This window comes from Theropithecus gelada, chromosome 3 (assembly GCF_003255815.1).
Source record: "Theropithecus gelada isolate Dixy chromosome 3, Tgel_1.0, whole genome shotgun sequence".
NCBI classification, from domain to species: Eukaryota; Metazoa; Chordata; class Mammalia; order Primates; family Cercopithecidae; genus Theropithecus; species Theropithecus gelada.
In genome coordinates, this window is record NC_037670.1 from 21,117,741 (window position 1) to 21,137,516 (window position 19,776).

Below are 19,776 nucleotides of genomic sequence, written 5' to 3' on the forward strand. Positions count from 1 at the left end.
CAGCTGGGAGTCTGGGGTGCAACCGGCATCTAGTGAATAGAGGCCAGGGATGCCATACAACGCCCTGCCGTGCACAGGACACGCCCCCACAAGGCAGCCTCACAGTGCAGCACACTCTGGTCCCAAATGTCCCTGGTGCCAAAGCTGACAGCCTGTCGTGGGCTGGACTGTCCTTGAGTCTGTCCTCGTCCCCTCTCTCCCTGTTTTGCTTCGTGTCCCTCAGTGATGGCATGGTGGCCGCCCTCTCCTATGCCCCCGTCCTTACCAGTGCAGAGTCGGGATAGGTGCTGGGGGGAAATGGAAAGTTAGAAGAGGAAAGGGAGAAGGAGGAAATTCCTGGATAAGACTTCAGACCCCTTGGATCTGTTTGCCCACTGCCTGGCCTTGGGGCGCTTTATGCGCGGACCCCCCTCCACAGAGCTCTTGAGGGCTGTAAGCTCCACACTGACCTCTGCGCTCCTGTGCTCCTGTTAAGAGGCCTTGGCTTGGGTTACGTCATAGGTGACCTGGTCACCTGACACACACCTGTGGCCTATTCTTTGTCTTGGAGACGGTGAGTGCTGGGTGAGGCGGGACAAACATGGGCGCATGGTGGGGTAGCTCTTCCTCTCCCTTCCCTGACTCGACCCGTTTCCTCTTGTCCTGGCAGACACCCCCCGCCCTGTCCGCCCTCCTCATTCCTTCTGAAATGCCAAGCCTCGCTCACCCTGTTCATGCAAAGATCTGTGTTCCTTCACTCGGTCCCTCCTGCTTCTCTGTCTGGTTTCCCTTCTGGAGAGTCTTTCCCTGGGTTTCCATCCTTGCTGTGTCACCCACCCTGCTCCTCTCCCTTCACGGGCCAGGTGGATGAGGGGTCCACCCTTTGGGGACTGGGTGTCGGGCAGGTGTGCTGGGGGCTGGCGCTGGCCACCTACAGCACAGGCTCAGAACTCCCCGGAGGCTCGGCAGTTGGGAATACAGCAGAGAGGCTCAGCCATGCTGTGCGTTTCACTCCTGTGGCCCTACCGCGTTGACCCCAGGTTTTTGAACAGGACATATTTGGCAGCAGTTTTAAATGTTTCCTTCCAGTGTTTTTAAAGAGACTTGTAATTAGCATCTCTGTGAGCTGTTGTCACAATCTGAGACGATTCTGTGTTATGGGTGCCAAGTCATTTTCATTTTTTGACCAAACATTTTTCAAAACTGGTGATAGAGGGTGTCGTTTTTAAAAACTAAAGCTTGTTTTTTTTTTTTTTTTTTTTGTTCTTTTTGGTTTAAGAACTACCTGTATCTTCTGTCCTGCTAAGGAGTTTGTATTAGGTTTCTGAGAGTGCCTGTGTATTTAGAACCCTCCTGAGGTTCTGCTGGTTGGAAACCAGCCCACACAGGAAATGTATTCCCCAAATTTTGGTTTACTTTTAGTTTAAAAAAAGATCAATGAAGTTGGCCACCGTTGTGGATAGAGTCAGCACCACTGAACTGTGTAGGTAGAAATGGTTAAGACGGTATATTATGGGTGTGTTACCACAAGTAAGAACAAAAGTTTCAAGGGAGGTTTTGGGAAAAACACTTGAACAGTAAGAAACCTTGCCAAATATCCTGCACAGCGGCGTCCCGTGTGCGTGTGGTGTCTGTAGATGGCTCAGAACCCTTACCCACGTCCACTCTGATGTTGCTCTTGCATAATTCTTTCTGCTTCTTACTTCTCTTCATCTCATGCTCATTCCCTTTAACTTAAGAGGATCACTATGCCAACCAGAATTAATTGCCTGCACAGTAAGTTATTTTTGTCTTATTTTTTTCAATTACACGTAGCCATCCTAGGAGTGCAGCCTGTAGCTCAGCAGCCAGCCAACCTGCCTGCCTCGTGTTCCCTCCCGTCTCCGCCTTTCCCCTCCTAGGTTGCTAGTTCCCCATGTTCCTCCTGAAACTGCTCTGGCTGAGGTTGTACAGTGCCTATCGGGTGAGGGTGCTCGCTCTGGTACCTGATGTGACCGGGTGACCTCTCTGTGACACCCACAGGAAGAGGCTAATTCCCTTTTTCATCCTCCAGAGCTAAAAAGTAGTCACTTCTATCCATGGACCATCTGTGGTTCCAGTTGAAATCTGATGCTGTTCTTGGGAAGCCAAAGACAATTTTTTTTTCTTCTGGTCATTGTTTTTCCCATCTCCTGGGTTTTAAGACAGATCCTTCAATTAACTATATCTGTTAGACTCTGTAAGAGACAAATAGGAATAAATTTGGAAATATTTATGACATTAGAGCTATAATTTAGATGATGTTTAAATTCTTTCATGTATCTGTTTATACTTCAGCCTTCTTGTGATTTGTTTTTTAAACTTTGTTAGAACCGGGGAAGGACTTTTTTTCTTCTGCCTGTCTCCCATTTAAAATCTTGGTTACTTGCCTCAAATTTCACATAACCGCTCCCCAGATTATCTTCAGGAATCTTGAAGCTTGTGGGTGAGGTCTAAATCTTGCTTCTTGCTGTTGGCGTAGAGAAGGTAGCCTAGAGTCAAGTAGTCAGGCTTCCTGAAATCAACATGGTGCCGGCTATTCTTGCCTGTGGCGTGAACTTCACTATCAGCAAAGGGCAACAGTTTCTGCAGGCTCAAAGTCAAGCAGATGATGTGCTTGGTCCAGATCATCCAGATGGTCTGATTATCCAGACCATCAGTTCCTGGATCAGTCAGGGTCCTCCAGAGCAGCAGAACCCATAGGTTACATATTTAAGGAACTGACTCATGAGATTGACAGGTCTGAAATCTGCAGGGCAGGCGGCAGGCCACAGACCCCGGCAAGAGCTGATGCTTTAGTCTTGAGGCAGAATTTCTTCCTCCCTGGAAAACCAGTGTTTGTGCTTAGGGCCTTCAGCTGATTGGACGAGGCCTACCCACATTCTCCAGGATAATCTCCTTTCCTTAAAGTCCACTGGCTGGGGTTGTTAACCACATCTACACAATGCCTTCCCAGCCGCATCTCAGTTCGTGTTCTGTTGAATCTCTGGGTGCTGCGGCCAGGTTGACACAGCGACACCTCACAGGCTTGCTTATCGAGGTGGGCAGACTGGTACATTCCATACGGGGTTACTGCCCAATAGACAAGAGCGTGCTCCAGTCTTAGCCCTGTCCCTCACAACCACCGTGGGGCGGCTATTTAGTGTGCACTGGCAAATCCGGGGCCGTGTTCTCCCTGCATCGTTTACCCGAAAGGTGACAGTGAACAATCTGCTTCCAAGTCGAGACAGGCTTTCCCATTGCTATGGAGAAAGGGAATGGAATGGCCTCCGTCCGTGTGGTGGTCCTTCATGGCCGACGATGAGTCTGCCTGAGATGAGTCTGCGTGGCTGGAATCCTCTCCTCCCCCGCCCCCTGCATGCCTCTCTGGAGACGCAACTCGTTCTGGGAATCCCGCCCAAGTCCTTGCTGGATTAGGGGGCTTTGCTCCGTGAGACCCCAAGGGCTTTGATGTATCCACACTCTCCGGAGTCTCCTCCCCAGGGGCCACAGACTTGCCCATTTTTCCAGACACCTGGCTGGCCACTTCTCAGACGCCGTCCTTAGCAGCACGGAAGAGCAGGGCCTGGGAACATGAACTTCAGAGCCAGAAAGGCCAGTGTTACACACCCCCCCTGTTAGTGTGCGACCCCAAGACAGCCACCTCTCCAAACCTTAGCATCCTCATGTGTCCCTACAGAGTCTAGCAGACATAAATAGCTAATTAAGGAATCTATCTTAAAATCCCATAGGTAGGAAAACAGTGACCAAAAGCAACCCTAAAAATGGTAGGGATCAGGCCTCCTTCCTCAGAGGCGGCTGAGGGATATCATTGAGGGTCCAGTCTACAGAACTGCAAACCTCAGTCCCCACCCGCACATGACCATCCCCTGTATGAGAAGTTGATGCCATCCCCCTAGAAGCTGTGACAAATTATCAGGTTACGGGGAAAGTGCAAGTCACACAAATGATTTCAGGAAGATTTGCACATGGGCACATATGACCATAATCTGGTTTCTGGCATTGATGTTGAACTATGAAATTCAACAAAACAGGCCAGGAGCGGTGGCTCACACCTGTAATCCCACACTTTGGGAGGCCAAGGCGGGTGGATCATGAGGTCAGGAGTTCGAGACCAGCCTGGCCAACATGGAGAAACCCCGTCTCTAGTAAAAATACAAAATTAGCCGGGCGTGGTGGCTCGCACCTGTAATCCCAGCTACTCAGGAGGCTGAGGCAGAAGAGTCACTTGAGCTTGGGAGGTGGAGGTTGCAGTGAGCTGAGATCACGCCACTGCACTCCAGCCTGGGCAACAGAGCGAGACTCCGTCTCAAAAAAAAGAAATTTAACAAAACAGCAGACATGCTCTGGAGAGCGTGAGTGAAGATGGAAGAACAGAAAATAACCTTGTTACCAGCCCCTCGGGGTGGGGTGTGGCCCATGGAAGAGGCGTAGGGCTCCCTGGGGCGGGGATCTGCCGCCAAAACAAGTTAGTCCCTCAGGGTCTGGACAGACAACAGACTGTAGTGAGGTTAAAACAAACACGCCATGCCAATCTTTCTTGTCTATCATCTTTTTACATGCAGGCTGCAATCCTTGCTATTTCGTCTTAATATGCCAAGAATTAGAATTTTAAGCAGTTTTTATTTTTATTATTTTATTTTATTTTATTTTATTTTGAGACAGGGTCTTGTTCTGTCACCCAGACTGGAGTGCAGTGGCAAGATCATAGCTCATTGCAGTCTCAAATTCTTGTGCTCAAGTAAAACACCTGCCTCAGCCTCCCAGGTTTAGGCGCTTGTAGTTCGATTTCCCTTGCGTAACTTAAAGTAACTGCTTGAAAATGTGCATATCCCATTTTATTTGGTTTTTTTTAAAGTTTAATTTTTTAATTTTTATTTTTTAAATGGAGATGGGGTCTTGTTATGTTGCCTAGCTAGTCTCCAATTTCCTGGGCTCAGGGGATTCTCCAAACCTCAGACTCCCAAAGTGCTGGGATTACAGTGCTGAGCCACTGTGCCCGGCTCCTATTCCTGTTCTGAGGCCTTGCCTGTCTGCACACTCCACTTCCCTCTTAACCTGGGCACACCACGCATCTCTGGCGTGGCGTGGGGCCCTGCGGGTGGGCTGCATCAGCTTCTCCCCACACAGCCCTGTGGTCTGCAGGCCCCCAGAGTGAAGCGTGAAGGAGCATGAGCAGCGGCACACAGGAGAGCAGGTACGGTGCCCGTGTCCTTGGCCCTGGCCTATCCCTGCGTTGTCCACTGTGGCCTCCAGGTGCTCTAAGCACTAGTGGCATTTTGGCCAGACCTGGGCTAGCAGTGGGCAACCCCAGCTGCATGTTTGAAAGACCTGGGATCTTTTGAAAAATGCTCATGCCCAGTGTCCCCAGACCCCATCGTGCCAGATTCTCCAGGAAGGGCCTGCACGCCTGTAGTCCTTAGAGGCCGGCTGATTCGAGGGCTTGGGGCTGAGGACACTGCTCCACTGTCCTCTCCGCTCCCCCACTCCTCCACGTGTCTGCCTGGGTTCTGAGGACTGAACAGGAAGACATGGCAGGCGTTCCTGGATCCTTAAGCCAAATGTACCCCCTCTCCTCCCAGGGCTGTATCAAAATACCACAAACTGGGTGTTTTCAACACCAGGAGCACTGATTCTCTCCCTGTTCTGGAGGCTGGAAGTCTGAGCTGCTGGTGCTAGCAGGGCCACCCCTTCTGAGGCCCTGTGGGAAAGCCTGCTCCTGCCTCTCCAGCTCCTGACAGCTGCTGACAACCTTTGGCGCTCCTTGGCTTGTAGAAGCATCGCCCTGTGCCCCGCTTTCATCTTCATGTGGCATCCTTCCTGTGACCCTTCACAATGTCTTCCCCTGTGTGTCTGTCTCTGTTTCTAAATTCCCCCTTTTGATAAGGACAGCAGGCATATTGGATCACGGGCCACCCCGATGATCTAATTTTAAATTGATGACTTCTGCAAAGACCCCGTCTCCAAATAAGGTCACATTCTGTGAAGTACTGGGGGTTAGGACTGTAACATATGAATTTGGGTGGGGGTGGGGGAGCCAAGTTCAGCCCATCACAGTGTCCCTGCTCACACCTCAGGCCTGGCTCCAGACCCCAGGCCAGCTTCAGTGCAGGGATGCCTATGAAATGGACTTTGGAGATGGAGCAGGAAGGAACCTCTCACTGCTGGGGGTTCTGAGACTGTGGGTCTGTGGTTGACCCCCGGGTTGGGTTGGTGTTCCCTCCCCCTAGGCCTCCATTCCCCCTGGGAAGTGAAGGGGGTGATGTTGGAGCAGTCCAGGTGAAGCTGTTGGATCCACCCTTTCCTCTCCCCCGTTCCACCTGAGAGCCCATGTCCATAGGCCCTTCAGGGCCTCCAAGGTCAGCCTAAAGCAGAGCTTCAAGGCAGGTGCCTACAGATCAGAAATACCATGAGGGTCCCCCTCATCCCCCAACCTCAGGTCACCTGATGGTCTCAGAGCCCCCTGACAGCTGGGGGTTCCTCTGCCTGGGAGCCCCTATCACCATGCCCAGGGCATTTCCCCAGCAGGTGCCCTCTGATACAAAGGCAGTTAGCCACATCGGCACCACTGCATCTGCCCCACTGGGCAAACTCCAAAGCCATGTCCAGTTGGGGGTCATTATCCAGCCGTCAGAACACGCCCTGCTGATGGCTGGTTTTTCACGACGTGCTGCATTTTTCAGGGATGTGAATCACTCCAGGAACTGACACTGATGTCCCACAAGTGTACCATTAGGCCTGCGGACAACAGGGACATCATTTACACGTTGATACTATTTACCCTCCTTTTTCATTCCTTTTCCAGCAGTCCCTGAAACCCCTGCACACAGGCTCCTAACTTTAGATCAGTGTAAAAAAATGTCCAAATGATACATCATAAGAAGTGATTTGGTTGTATTGAGAGAGTCAAGTTTTTAAAAAATTATGGCCGCTTTGATCAAATTAAATTCAGTCCGTTGCGGCCCTTCATCTTCTCAGTTTCTGTCCTGTATGTAACCTGGGCAGAGCAGATGGGACACAGTAGTTCGTGCTTAAAGTGAGGCTCAGGGGCACATGCTTCTTTCCCCATAGCAGGCTTTGATTATACAAAGATTCATAGGCAGGTCTAGGTCAGGTTTCTCCGACTGCCCTCAGATGCCATAATTGTTGGTGTGCATTTCATTTAGAAGAGGAAATTGATATTCTTCATCCCCTCCTTTAACCTCCTCAACATGGGTGGCGATTTGCATATGTCATGGCTATTGAGATGTTTATTGGATATGCCTGTCACAAAGGGAATAAATTATCACATTAAGAATAAAGCTCCTCTTCATGATGATCAGACTTGTCTTCTTTCAAAGTCATTACCACCTACATGCAAGTGGTAATGAATTTCACAGGCTGGACTGAAATGCTTACTCCCTCAACCTTGCCAGCCTTGGTTAATAAGATGTTAAACTAATTTGTGAAAAAGCAAATTAGTGGGCTCTTGCACCTACTACGTTAGCTCATACTTGATCTTTAAGGAATCATTGCTGTTGAAATTATTGTTGCTGCTGCTGCTAATTTTTTTCTATTCCATATTCTACTACTTGATGGATATTTATATCCAGATAAATATCTGTATATAGAGATCTGTATCTATCTGTAAACAGATAGATCAAACGACACAAAATTGAGGTTTTGTAGGCCAAATATGCCCAAGTGACAAACTTCAGATGGCATGACCTAATAGATATGATAGGATCTGGAATTATTTTTTAATAAAATCGTATTCCCAAAAAAGCAACTATTATTTAACATTCCTAAGAAAGTGAATACCATTGTTCTCAGGGTCTTAATTGGGTTTTATGAGTGTGATGATCCTTTCTGGGGCACAGTACTTCTTTGCCACCTATACCTTTCCTAATGAGGGGAAGTGGGTGGCACAGAAGGGACCCAGGTGTCCTTGGTGGCACAGAAGGGACCCAGGTGTCCTTGGTGTCCCAACTGAGGCAACAGATGTCTGCCTCCATTTGGTCTGATAGAAAATCAGGGATATAAGCCAGATGTGATGACTCATGCCTGTAATCCCAGCTCCCAGCGCTTTGGGAGGCTGAGGGTCGTGAATCACCTGAGGTCAGGAGTTCGAGACCAGCCCGACCAACATGGTGAAACCGTCTGTACTAGAAATACAAAAAATTAGCTAGGCATGGTGGCGTGCACCTGTAATCCCAGCCATTTGGGAGGCTGAGGCAGGAGAATCGCTTGAACCTGGAGGTAGAGGTTGCAGTGAGCCAAGATCGCACACACCATTGCACTCCAGCCTGGGTGACAGACAGCAAGACTCCGTCCCCCCAAAAAAATCAGGAATATAAATACCATCCTTGGAAAGGGATACCAACCGATAGTACAGGCTTACTGCTTCTACTGTTATAATCTCCTTTCCATTTCATCTTGAAAAATCTCGTTTTGTACAAGCCAGATTCCAGTTGTTTTTTTCTCATGCAGATAGTGACAGCACATTGAAGTAGTAAACCCGCCCTTTGTTAGAGGCATTTGAGCCTCCTTTTCCCTTTATCCCATTGGAGCAGTCATTCAGCCCCTCATTCCCCGCCCACTTGACCAGCCCCTGTGCTTCCCTCTTCCAGGAGGAATTCTAAGGAAAGGGGCAAAGCTGTTCTTCCGCCGGCGGCATCAACAGAAAGACCCGGGCATGAGTCAGTCACACAATGACCTTGTGTTCCTGGAGCAGCCAGAGGGTTCCCGGAGGAAAGGCGTCACCCTCACCAGGATCCTGAACAAGAAGCTGCTCTCCAGGCACAGAAACAAGAACACCATGAACGGTGCCCCCGTGGAGCCCTGCACATAGGGCCTGAGGTCATCACCTCCAAGCCAGAAGACGTGCACCCGCGTTAACTACCCTCACCAGGACGCAGCCAGTGTGCCCGCCTGATGTCCAGATGCCCCGCTTGTCTTGCTGGGTTTCTTCCAACCATCTAGTCTTTTAAAGGGAAAACAAAATCTGAGTCTCCAGCCAGGAGGTTTCCCTCAGAGAGGATAAAAAGCCCAACTCGCCACCAGATGCCAAATGAGACTTGACAGCCGCAGAGCTTGGGCTGTGCTCAAAGCTAAGAGTTAGGGTTCAATATTAGAAGGAGATTAACATTATAAGTGAAATAATGTACTCTAATGGATTGTGGAGGGCAGGTGTGAGGGACTCAGTTTACCTATTCTACACTAACAAGTGTTTTTGGTCCATGCCTGGACCATGTCACAAAAAGGAGGTGCCCCCCTGTGCTGTCACTGTGAATGGAAAGGGTGGGTCACCTCTCCTCATCTGCTGCTTGGAATAAAAAATGCAGCTGGCCCTGAGTACAGGGAAGTGGAACATAGACAGGATGTGGATAAATAAATTTTGGTAGGAATGGAGACGCTATGACAGATGTAGGAAGTCATCTACCTTTGATATTAGCCATAGAACTTGAACACTAACTATATCCTATGCATAGTATGCAGAACACTTTTCTGAGTTTACTTTGAGCCTACTTGCAAGTGGAAGATACATATATTCTCACATGGTTTTTACATTTTTCTCTATCGTGTTAAAAGCTCTAATAATACTAGTGGAGAAGTTGACATCCAAGTTTTTTTTTTCTCCCCCCTGTCATACTTGGTAAACAAGAGCACAGCAGGCCTGTCGGATGAAGTCAGGAGCCATACGTGACCGCTCGTACAACACGGTTACCAAACACATACATGGATTTTGCCAAATGCTGCCAGTAGCCAAAACAAAGTCCTTTTAGGGCAGTGGAGGAAATTATTTTGTGTCTCAGGTGTCAGTCTTAGGAATGGAAGTTTAATAACAAATGGGCCAAACTTGCAGGAAATTCTTTCTATGAGCACTTCAGAATTTTGCTGTGAACAGTCCTCTTGGACACAGGTTGGGGTGCCCTTGTTTGGGTTTGTTTTGGTGGCAAACGTGATCACCTGGCACACCATTTGAATATCCCTAAGTATCATTCCAGTCGCTTTCCTCATCAGTTGCCTTTCTGTTTCAGTTCATTCACAGATTTCACTTTGGTCTGCCCTGAATGTGCCACTTCCAGTAGACATGCTGGTTAAAGAACAGTCATCATTGGGGTGAAGTGTTTTTGACAGTTTAATATGATTCACTTTTCTCCAAAGAGATGTAAAAGGCCGTTATGAAAGCTTGACTTCTGTCATGGAGATGGAAATGGGTGAGATTCCTTCCGTAGGTTCTTTTGTTAATCCTTAAACATGAAATATTTTGGGGGTAATAGAGCCACTGGTGAGTAAAAACCTATATAAAAACCAAAATTTTAGGATTTTTTTCTTTTTTAGTGGAAACCTGTATAAAAACCAAAATTATGGGATTTTTTTCTTCTTTTTTAGGGGGAGAGATTAGAAAACGACATTAGGAATTTCACTTTAAAATGCGCATTACAAATTTCTTAGGTGTTCCAGGAATTATCAAGTGACTTTAAAATGACTTTTTCAACCTGCTTTGTTTTTAAAAATTATATTCCAGTTTTAATCATTGTAAAAAAAGCACCTGGAGTTTCAAAATATGTGAATACTACCAAGTTTCTGTCCCCAAAGTCAGGCATCACTGCTAGTCTTTTGGGACAGATGGGACAGATGTTCACTTGAATGTTTTACTTGAAGTTTTACTGCTCTTGGCCATGTGGTAAAAAGAGCCTGAGACATATAAGAATTCCCAGAGGATATTCTGTGTCAGAATTTCGGACATTGATGAGAAGTTTTTAATTGTTCTTTTTTATTTGATTTTGGAATTCAGGTGTACTCTATTCAAGTGCGAGGAGATCAGAAGTTTTTTTAAATTTTTTTATTTAAAAAATGTTTTTTTGAGACGGAGTTTCACTCTGTTGCCCACGCTGGAGTACAGTGGCGGCTCACTGCAACCTCTGCCTTCTGGGTTCAAGCGATTCTCCTGCCTCAGCCTCCCAAGTAGCTGGGATTACAGGTGCCAGCCACCACGCCCAGCTAATTTATTTGTATTTAGTAGAGATGGAGTTTCACCACGTTGGTCAGGCTGGTCTCGAACTCCTGACCTCAGGTGATCCACCCACCTCGGCCTCCCAAAGTTCTGGGATTATAGGCATGAACCACCATGCCGGCCCCAGAATTTTGTATTAAGCCTTCTTGCTCTTTAAAAAAAAAAAAAAAAAAAAAAAGTTTTTAACTATTCCATTTCCAGATGAATCCCATGAGCACTGCTTACTGTTGAATACCTAGGTCTAGGGCTCTGCTTCCTGTAGACACACTCACGTTGTCTCCATCCAATGGCCTTTTCTGAAGTTACAGAAAACACCAATGTGGGAGGAAGCTTATGAAGCAAAGGCAAAGGAAGCACATAGGCTAGCTTCAGGGTAGCACCATGAGAAATGGCCTGTATTGATACTGTGAATGTTTCTTTCCCGAGCTATTTTGTACAGGTTTTTTTTTTCATGTTGTAGGGTATTTATGATAAAGTAAATGTTGTGAAGGTTAAAGATAAATTAAGATTATCCACCAAATGCTAAAAATACTGACGTGTAAATCACCTTGATCGTCTCACCTCTTCTACGAGCTTTTGTGGCTTGAGGGCTTTTGTTTTTGGCTTTTGTCTGGATGAAAGTTTTGCTGAGTGGTGTTTTAAAAGCGATTCCTCATGAACACTAAGATTAACTGTGTCTCTATCTCTGGAACTGGGTGCTCATGTTGGTTTTAATGAGCTTGCAACCCTTCCCCGTTTGCTTTGTTTAAGGAGGTGCCTCTATTCTTTGTGGAGGAGTGAAATGGAGCTTTCAGTGTGTGTGGGGTATGGGTGTCTGCACACAGGTGTGTGTTATTGTAGCAATAACAAAAGTAGCCATCATCTTGTTCCTGCTGAAAACTTGCTGTGAGAGTTTTGACAGAGCAGTTTATTTTAATCAAGTTCCAAGTCTGGGTTCAAACCCAGCCCCGATCCCTTATGACCGAGGCCCACTCAGTGGCACCTTGGTGCCCATTTAGATTTTTGCTTGGGTTTTACTGGCCACCTCTATAGACGAGAGTTGCAAAGTTGCTTTGAGCAGAGAGGGAAAGATTAATCTACACTGCTGGCCACCGAAGGCCGGTGTTTCCTGGGTAATAATCTCACGGCTCTTGATCTGGAAACTTCAGAGTACAAATTGGTGGACGGTGGAAGTCAGGACATGGATCTCTGTCCGATGGAAAACAGACCTCGGGGCTGGCATCAACGCTGCTGCCAGGCCCTCTCCCCACTGCCCCAAACCGGCCCAGACACGATGACCAAAGCAGCCTGCACAGGGCAAGGCCCCTGCGGAATCCTGCAGAGCAAACTCAGGTTACCTTGGGTCCATGACTGTTTGCATTGGAAACACAGTACACTGCCCCGTTCTCTCAGCAGCTGGGCAGTAGTGCACCATTCATCATTGAGGCTTGTGGTTTGTCGTTTACCACTGTTATGTCCAAACTGCATTGTAAAAAGAGAAGAAAATGGCAGGTTTTCCAGGTCTGCGGAAGGGTTTGGCCTGGCACTGGAGTGCGGTGATGAACTTACGTGACAATGATTGTATTCCTCAATAGCACTTTAAATGCCGAAGACAGTCCTGCACCAAGCCTGCGCACGGGCTTGGGTGGGTTCCTTTGGAGAAGATGTGGCTGGAACACAAACAATCTTTGAAGAAATAAATGTGCACACAGAACACTACACGCTGAGTTGTTTTTCCTGAGTCCTGTTCTGTCTTAGAAGTCCCAGGGTCTTCTCTGAGCGTCCCTTTCATCAGGTCACTGCAAGTGACCAACCATCACAGCCAATTAACGTAAAAGAAGAGGCAGGCTGGGTGCGGTGGCTCGTGCCTGTAAATCCCAGCACTTTGGGAGGCTGAGGCAAGGGATCACTTGAGGTTGGGAGTTTGAGACCAGCCTGGCCAACATGGTGAAACCCCGTCTCTACTAAAAATACAAAAATTAGTGTTAGTGGTGGTGCATGCCTGTAGTCCCAGCTACTTGGGAGGCTGAGACAGGAGAATAACTTGAACCCAGGAGGCAGAGGTTGTAGTGAGCCAAGATCGTGCTGTCACATCACTGCACTCCAGCCTGGGCAACAGAGCAAGACTCCGTCTAAAAATAAATAAATAAATGAAAATTTTAAAATAAAAGTAAAAGAAGAGGTGGACATTGCCTTGCGCTCGCTTAGTCCTTGCTTCGTTCTTTGCAAAGGACTTTCCTAACGTGCTTCTTACATGATTTTAAGCCATTTAGCGTCCTTTCTAGGCCTGGGGCTAAAATCATTAACTATAGAAAGTATTTCCAGGGGGCCAGGTGGGTGGCTCACACCTGTAATCCCAGCACTTTAAGAGGCCGAGGTGGGAGGATCATCTGAAGTCAGGAGTTCGAGACCAACCTGGCCAATGTGGTGAAACCCCATCTCTACTAAAAATACAAAAACTAGCTGGGCTTGGTGGCACTCACCTGTAATCCCAGCTACTCGGGAGGCTGAGGCAGGAGAATTGCTTGAACCTGGGAGGCGGAGGTTGCAGTGAGCCAAGATTGCGCCATTGCACTCCAGCCTGGGTGACAGAGCCAAGATTGCGCCATTGCACTCCAGCCTGGCGACAAAATAAAAAAAAAAATTCCAGTGACCCTGGGGTCAGGGTAACTGTGGATTCTACATGTCAGGGACTGTTGGCCTGGACTCCCCCAGCGGCAGAGCCCAGCATGCGGTGGCCTGAGGGTGACACACTTGGGAAGTGCCAACAGAGTGCTAAGGTCTGGCCGAGGGAGTGGAACAGGGGTGAAGCCCACATGAGGGTGTGTGTCAGGTGGTCCACCTGTGAAGGGCAGCTGTGTCCCCACGCCATCCACAGGGACCTTCTGAGGAGCTCTCGTCACCTGGCATCAGGGGACGCGCTCATCCATCCTTGGACTTTACTGTCCATTCCCCACCGCAGTGGGTGGCCCGGGCACATGCAGAGGGGGACAGGGGTGACGGGTACCTGGCTCAGCCACAGGTGGAACGGTGTCTGCTCTTGCCTGGGGCTCACGGTGGTTCTGGGATGGAGGCGATGGAGTCGGGTCACAAACGTGTCCTGCGGGCCCCATGCAGGCATCTTGCCTCCTCTGTAGTCATCAGTGCCTGTGGTCTCCCTCAGCCTTCATTCTCCCTGTGGTGCCCAGACAGCAGAGCACGTGGAGAGCTGGTGTCCTGGAGGAAGCTACTGGACAGGCCCAGCCTCCTGCCCCCACACCGCCCACCCCTCCTCTCAGCTGTCCCGCCCACTCACTGATGCTTCCCAGCTGGGTTCCAGGTTGTCCGCTCCATTTCCTGGGCACCGCAAGGTGGTGATGGCAGTGCCTCTTGTTTGGAGTTAGAAGTGGTTCAGAACCCAGTGATGGAACTGTTGCTTCCTCTGTGTGGCCAGTGGGACCCACTTTGTGCTGATCCTCCAGGAGGAGGCTGGACGGAGTTGCTGGAGGCCAAGCTTGTCCTAATTTGCCAACTTTCCTAAGCTGATCACCTCCAGGTGAGCCCTGTGTTCTTGCGAATGCGTCTCCACTGCCCAGATTAATCCAACTCAACCACCCTCGGTCATTCTGGGTGCGCATCCTCGTGCCCAGCAGTTCACACTCTTCAAATGGTCTAACCCAACTCAAGCCCTGCCTTCCCCACGAAGGAGCTTCTCTGCAGGCTGTGGAATTGGCGTGCTTACAGCGGCGTGGTTCAGGCCTCCAGCTCTCAGGCTTCGCTGTCCTGCGTTGCTCTCATTTCCTATATCCCCCGGGGCTTCGTACAGTCACTGCCACCTAGCAGAGCAAGGACAAAGGTCAGCTGATGACCCTTACGTGACCACAGACAGCAGGTTTGTTTCTACCCACCTCACACCCTTTCACCCAGGACCCGGTGCTGGTGGCAGAGCAGGACACTGGAGGGGATGACCACATGCTGTTTTGACCTTAGCACCCCTACAAAGCCAGGGTGATGTGTGTATATGTCAATAAAGTTTATTTTTAAAATGCAGATCACTCACCAAAGGGGCTAGACACTAGGATGGCTGACATAGCACAGTGATCCCCCTAGAGAGAAAGCTGCTGAGGCTGGACCGTCCTCCCAGTGATGACCTAGAAACATCAGCTTTCCTCCACTGCCCTTCCCCAGCTCCACACTGCGACGGTCCACAGTGGAAACTACGAGTCACATCCTGCTGTAACAGGCATTCAAAACTGGTTGCCTATGTATTTATAGATCTATATTAACATCATTGATATTTATAAAGTTGGATGTGCAGGTATCTTGGGCACCTTAATAGAAGGGTTATCAGCTGGTGATCATCATTGCTGTACCAGGTGGAGCACTGGACTAAGCCCGGGGGATTTATTAATTTATAGTCTAGCTTGGTAGCAAGCATAGCTTTTATAAAAATAAAAGGCCAGGCACAGTGTGGCTCACGCCTGTAATTCCAGCACTTTAGGAGGCCAAGGCGGGTGGATCACCTGAGGTCAGGAGTTCAAGACTAGCCTGGCCAACATGGTGAAACCCCATCTCTACCAAAAATACAAAAATTAGCCAGGCATGATGGCGCATGCCTGTAATCCCAGCTACTTGGGAGGCTGAGGCAGGAGAATCGCTTGAACCTGGGAGGCAGAGGTTACAGTGAGCCGAGATCACGCCACTGCACTCCAGCCTGGGCGACAGAGTGAGACTCCGTCTCAAATAAATAAATAAATAAAATAAAGTTAGAGAAAGACTTGAGATCACAACAATAGCTAATAATAATTTCACACTCACCATGTGACAAGAATTTTTTAAATAGTTTTATATGTAGTGCCTCATATATTCTCTGAAACAACTCCATGAGGCATGAGCTAGTTCAGCTTTACAGGTTAAGAAACTGAGGCACAGAGAGGTTAAGTAACTTGCCCAAGCTGACAGCTGGCTAGACCAGAATTTCAGCGCTGGTTGTTTGCCTGGAGAACCTCTGCTCACAGCCGCGAGTCTCTGGCTCTGCCTGTGTCAATTGGAGAGATTAAGGACTACGGCGCTCGCTCGCACGCGCGCGCTGTCTCTCTCTCTCTATATATGTGTGTGTGTATATCTATACATATATATATATATTTTTTAGAGGTTGTCTCGCTCTTGTCATCCAGGCTGGAGTGTAATGGCATGATCTCGGCTCACTGCAACCTCCTCCTCCAGGTTCAAGCGATTCTCCTGCCTCAGCCTCCCGAGTAGCTGGGATTACAGGCGCCCGCCACCACGCCCGGCTAATTTTTGTATTTTTAGTAGAGACGGGATTTCACCACATTGGCCAGGCTGGTCTCAAACTCCTGACCTCAAGTGATCCACTAGCCTTGGCCTCCCAAAGTGCTGGGATTACAGGCGTGAGCCACCACACCTGGCCAAAAAATTTTAACAATTTTATATATATATAAAAACTGGTTTAGTAGAGTCAGGCATATGATACATTTTATTTGTTGAGTTAAACAAATGTTTAAAAACCACCAAAGATTAGCATGAGGAAAAGGCTGGTCTCCTTCCCTGGAACCAGGATAAATCACTGAGGAAGTCAGAGGCAGGGCCAAGACTAAAATTCAAGTCACAAAACAGTACTCTCTGAAAAATCTACATACTCCTATGATAAAGGTCTACTAAATTGTCCTGATATATCATCCCCTAATTTGTGGATATGTAAGCAACTGTGAAACGTGTCTCTAACCTGGTGATTCACTGTGCCATAAGGCCCACTGCCAGTGAATAAGGTCAGCAATTACTCTTCCAGGATAATATCAAAAAATTAAAGTTTTTTGAACTTGAATGCTGCCTGTTTGGGGTGAGAATAACGCGAAGTGAGAGTCAATGTTTCATATTTAGTAGGAATTAACTTATTTGCTGCTGATCAGACTTCCCTCTTTATGAGAAAAATTAGCCAATTTTTTTTTAAATTAAAAGCTGGAGGTGGCTGGAGAGGTGATTAAGGATGTCTATCATGCTTTGCACAGGAGTAGGTTTGTATTTAAATTATAACAAAACCGGAGCCAAGGAGACATGCTAATTGGAAAAGTACTGATCTGAGGCAGGCAGGCCGTCCACAGGACTGCGGGCGTAGCCCTCAGTGATTAATTACATCTTAATCCCATCTAGTATCCGTTCAGGAAGAAGTAAGTAGTGTTCACAAGGAAATTCACTGACAGCCACGGAAACTCTTGTCTGTTGTTTTTTAAATTTTCAACTCATTTTTTTTTCCAAACCTATGGAACAACCCATATAGCCTTCACTTACAGTCACCAGTTTTGCCGTATCTGCTCTCTGTCGGTCTCTATCTGTCGTGTTTGCAGATATCATATTTCACCCTAAATCCTTCAGAACGATTTGCTGAGAACAATGAATGGCACCGGCTATCATACTTTCAATACAATGATCACCCTTGTGAAATTTAACATTGATCCAATACTATTATCTGGTATCACCATTCATGTTCACATTTCCCATTTTCCCCAATAACAACCTTTATAGTTGTTTTTTCTTTTTTTCTGCCCATTATTCAAAGTTGTATATTGCATTAGTTGTTAATAATGAATATTTGACACTTTAAGCAACAACTTTTCTTTTTTTTTTAAATTTTGGAGCTGAATCTGCCTTAAGAGGTATTATTTCTAGACTGCACTGAAGGATTATAGCAGACACACTGACAATCCTCTCGAAGATGAGATGTCTTTGTGTACGTGAATTCCAGCCGTGGGCTGTATGTAGTAATAGGAGAAATGGCTTGGGGGATGTTGAAGTCTTTGGTTTACTTTCAGTTATTTGCACTTGCCATGGACCTGTCACTTTTTTTCTGTAAACAACCTTTTATTCACATATGCCGAGGACCATTTCACGTCCTGAGGCCTAGAGAACCAGTCATCTGGCCATTTTTGAACAGTGAGTGATGTCACTGGAGGTGCGTGTGTAGAGGGAATGTCCATTAGCTGTAGTGGTGGTGGTGGGAGTGGGGTTGGGCGGAGACCTGAATTCAGAGAAGGTTGTGGAAAACCTGGGAAGTGTCTGATGGAGTACGGAAGGCCTTGGGAACAGGCTTGAGGGACAGGAGGCTGGAGGGAGGCGTGAAGTCCCGGGTGGGGACAAGCAGGGAGACGATGGACGCCGGGGATGCTCCAGAAAGGTCTGGGGGGCCATGGGATGGCCTACTGTAGAGCAGCACGGAAGCCACTGTAGAATGCTGGGCCAGGCAGATAAATCAGCCTTCACAGAGCAACTTGCCTAATCTGTCTCCGGCTGCCTGGCGTTGCAGCCTATGTATGTGCCCAGGTGCATCCAACACTTCCCATGGGATGGCACATAGTTATGACTAACCTTTATACATATGCCATTCATACAAGTAAGTCTGTCTCTGGCATCATTCCTGCATGTGGGTCAAAGGCTACGTGCATTTAGAATTTTTATGGATATCCACAAATTATCTGAACGGAAGCTATACTAATTTATTCTCCTACCAGCAAAGGAGAGAGCTTGTTTCTCTAGTCAAAATTATGCTATTAAACTTTTTTTTTTCCTGTTTTTTGAGACAGGGTCTCACTCTGTTGCCCAGGCTGGAGTGCAGTGGCACGATCACAACTCACTGCAGCCTCAAACTGTGGGACTCAAGTGACCCTCCTGCCTCAGCCTCCTGAGTAGCTGAGATTACAGGCACGTGCCACCGAGCCCAGCTAAGTTTTTTAGAGACAGGGTCTGGCTATATTGTCCAGGCGGTATTAAACGTTTAAAAAAATCTTTGCTAATCTAATAAAAATGATCTCACTGCGACTTTGTTTTTTCTCTTATTACAGCGTAGTTGAATAGCTTATATGCTTAAGAACCATTGAATTTCCTACAAACTGTCCATCCATATACTTTGCTCATTTTTCTATATACATATATATTTTTATTGGTTCACAAGAGTTTTACATACATGAGGGAAACGAGCCCTTTTGTGGTATCAATTTAAAATCATTTTCCCCGGGTCATCACTTATCTTTACGAATGGAGGTTTTTGCCAGGCAGCAATGAACTCTGAATGTGGGCGGCCAGGACTAAGGTGAAAAGTCTGTCCCTTCTCCGTCTCACGTTTTGTGATGGCACACACACTTGGTGGAGGGGGTCAAGAGAGGCGACACAGGCCCCCAGGGAAGAATGGAGAGCCAGGCCCGCGGCTGGCCCCGTGCTCACCCGTCGCGTGGCGGAGCCCGCCCGGCCAGACTCCCCTCCCGGCCCCTCGCGGGCACACAGCTCGTGTCCCAGGACCCCGCCGGCCAAATCCAGAGGTCACCGTGAATGGGGGCAAGTCCCAGGCCTGTTCTAGAGAAACACTCTACCCATCCACCGCCACCACTCCCCAACCCCGCAAGAAACGCGTCCGGGGAGGGGTGGAGGGAACTGCCTGCGAGCGTGGGCGGCGGAGCCGTGCCACGTGGGCGGGGGCCGCGCGCGGAATTCCCTCCGGCCAGCCCCGCCCCGCGCGCGCCCGCTGCCCAGTCCACGCAGCCCGCGCCCCGCAGTCCCACCCGCGGGACCCCCGGCCGCGCCAGCGTCTCGCCTGCGCCCCTCGCGCCCGGCCGCGGACTACAAGTCCCGCCATGCCCCGCCACCGCCCCCCGGCTTCCGGTGCTGCGCAGTTTCCGGAGCGGATCGCAACCCGGAGTCCGGATCCGATCCCGCTCTGCACATTCCAAAGGCAGGTAAAGCTCCGGGCCCTGCGCCCGCCGCCCGCCCCGGCGCGCGCCCCGCCGGCCCCGGTCCGCGCCCGCCACCCCCGC

At 48.6% G+C, this 19,776-nt stretch overlaps 2 protein-coding genes across 3 annotated transcripts in view; both read left to right on the forward strand.

The window, feature by feature from the left end:
* The window catches only part of C2CD2 (C2 calcium dependent domain containing 2), a 70,742-nt gene extending 58,048 nt beyond the window's left edge, over window positions 1-12,694 (forward strand). The window contains exon 14 of the mRNA XM_025380937.1: window positions 8,607-12,694. Within this exon, the coding sequence (XP_025236722.1) occupies window positions 8,607-8,827 (221 nt within the window). The 3' untranslated portion in view covers window positions 8,828-12,694. The remainder of the gene's footprint in view (window positions 1-8,606) is intronic.
* A 6,797-nt stretch (window positions 12,695-19,491) lies between these two features.
* The window catches only part of PRDM15 (PR/SET domain 15), a 76,043-nt gene continuing 75,758 nt past the window's right edge, over window positions 19,492-19,776 (forward strand). For both annotated transcript variants that reach the window (XM_025380785.1, XM_025380786.1), the window contains exon 1: window positions 19,492-19,698. In XM_025380785.1, the coding sequence (XP_025236570.1) occupies window positions 19,597-19,698 (102 nt within the window). In that variant the 5' untranslated portion in view covers window positions 19,492-19,596. The remainder of the gene's footprint in view (window positions 19,699-19,776) is intronic.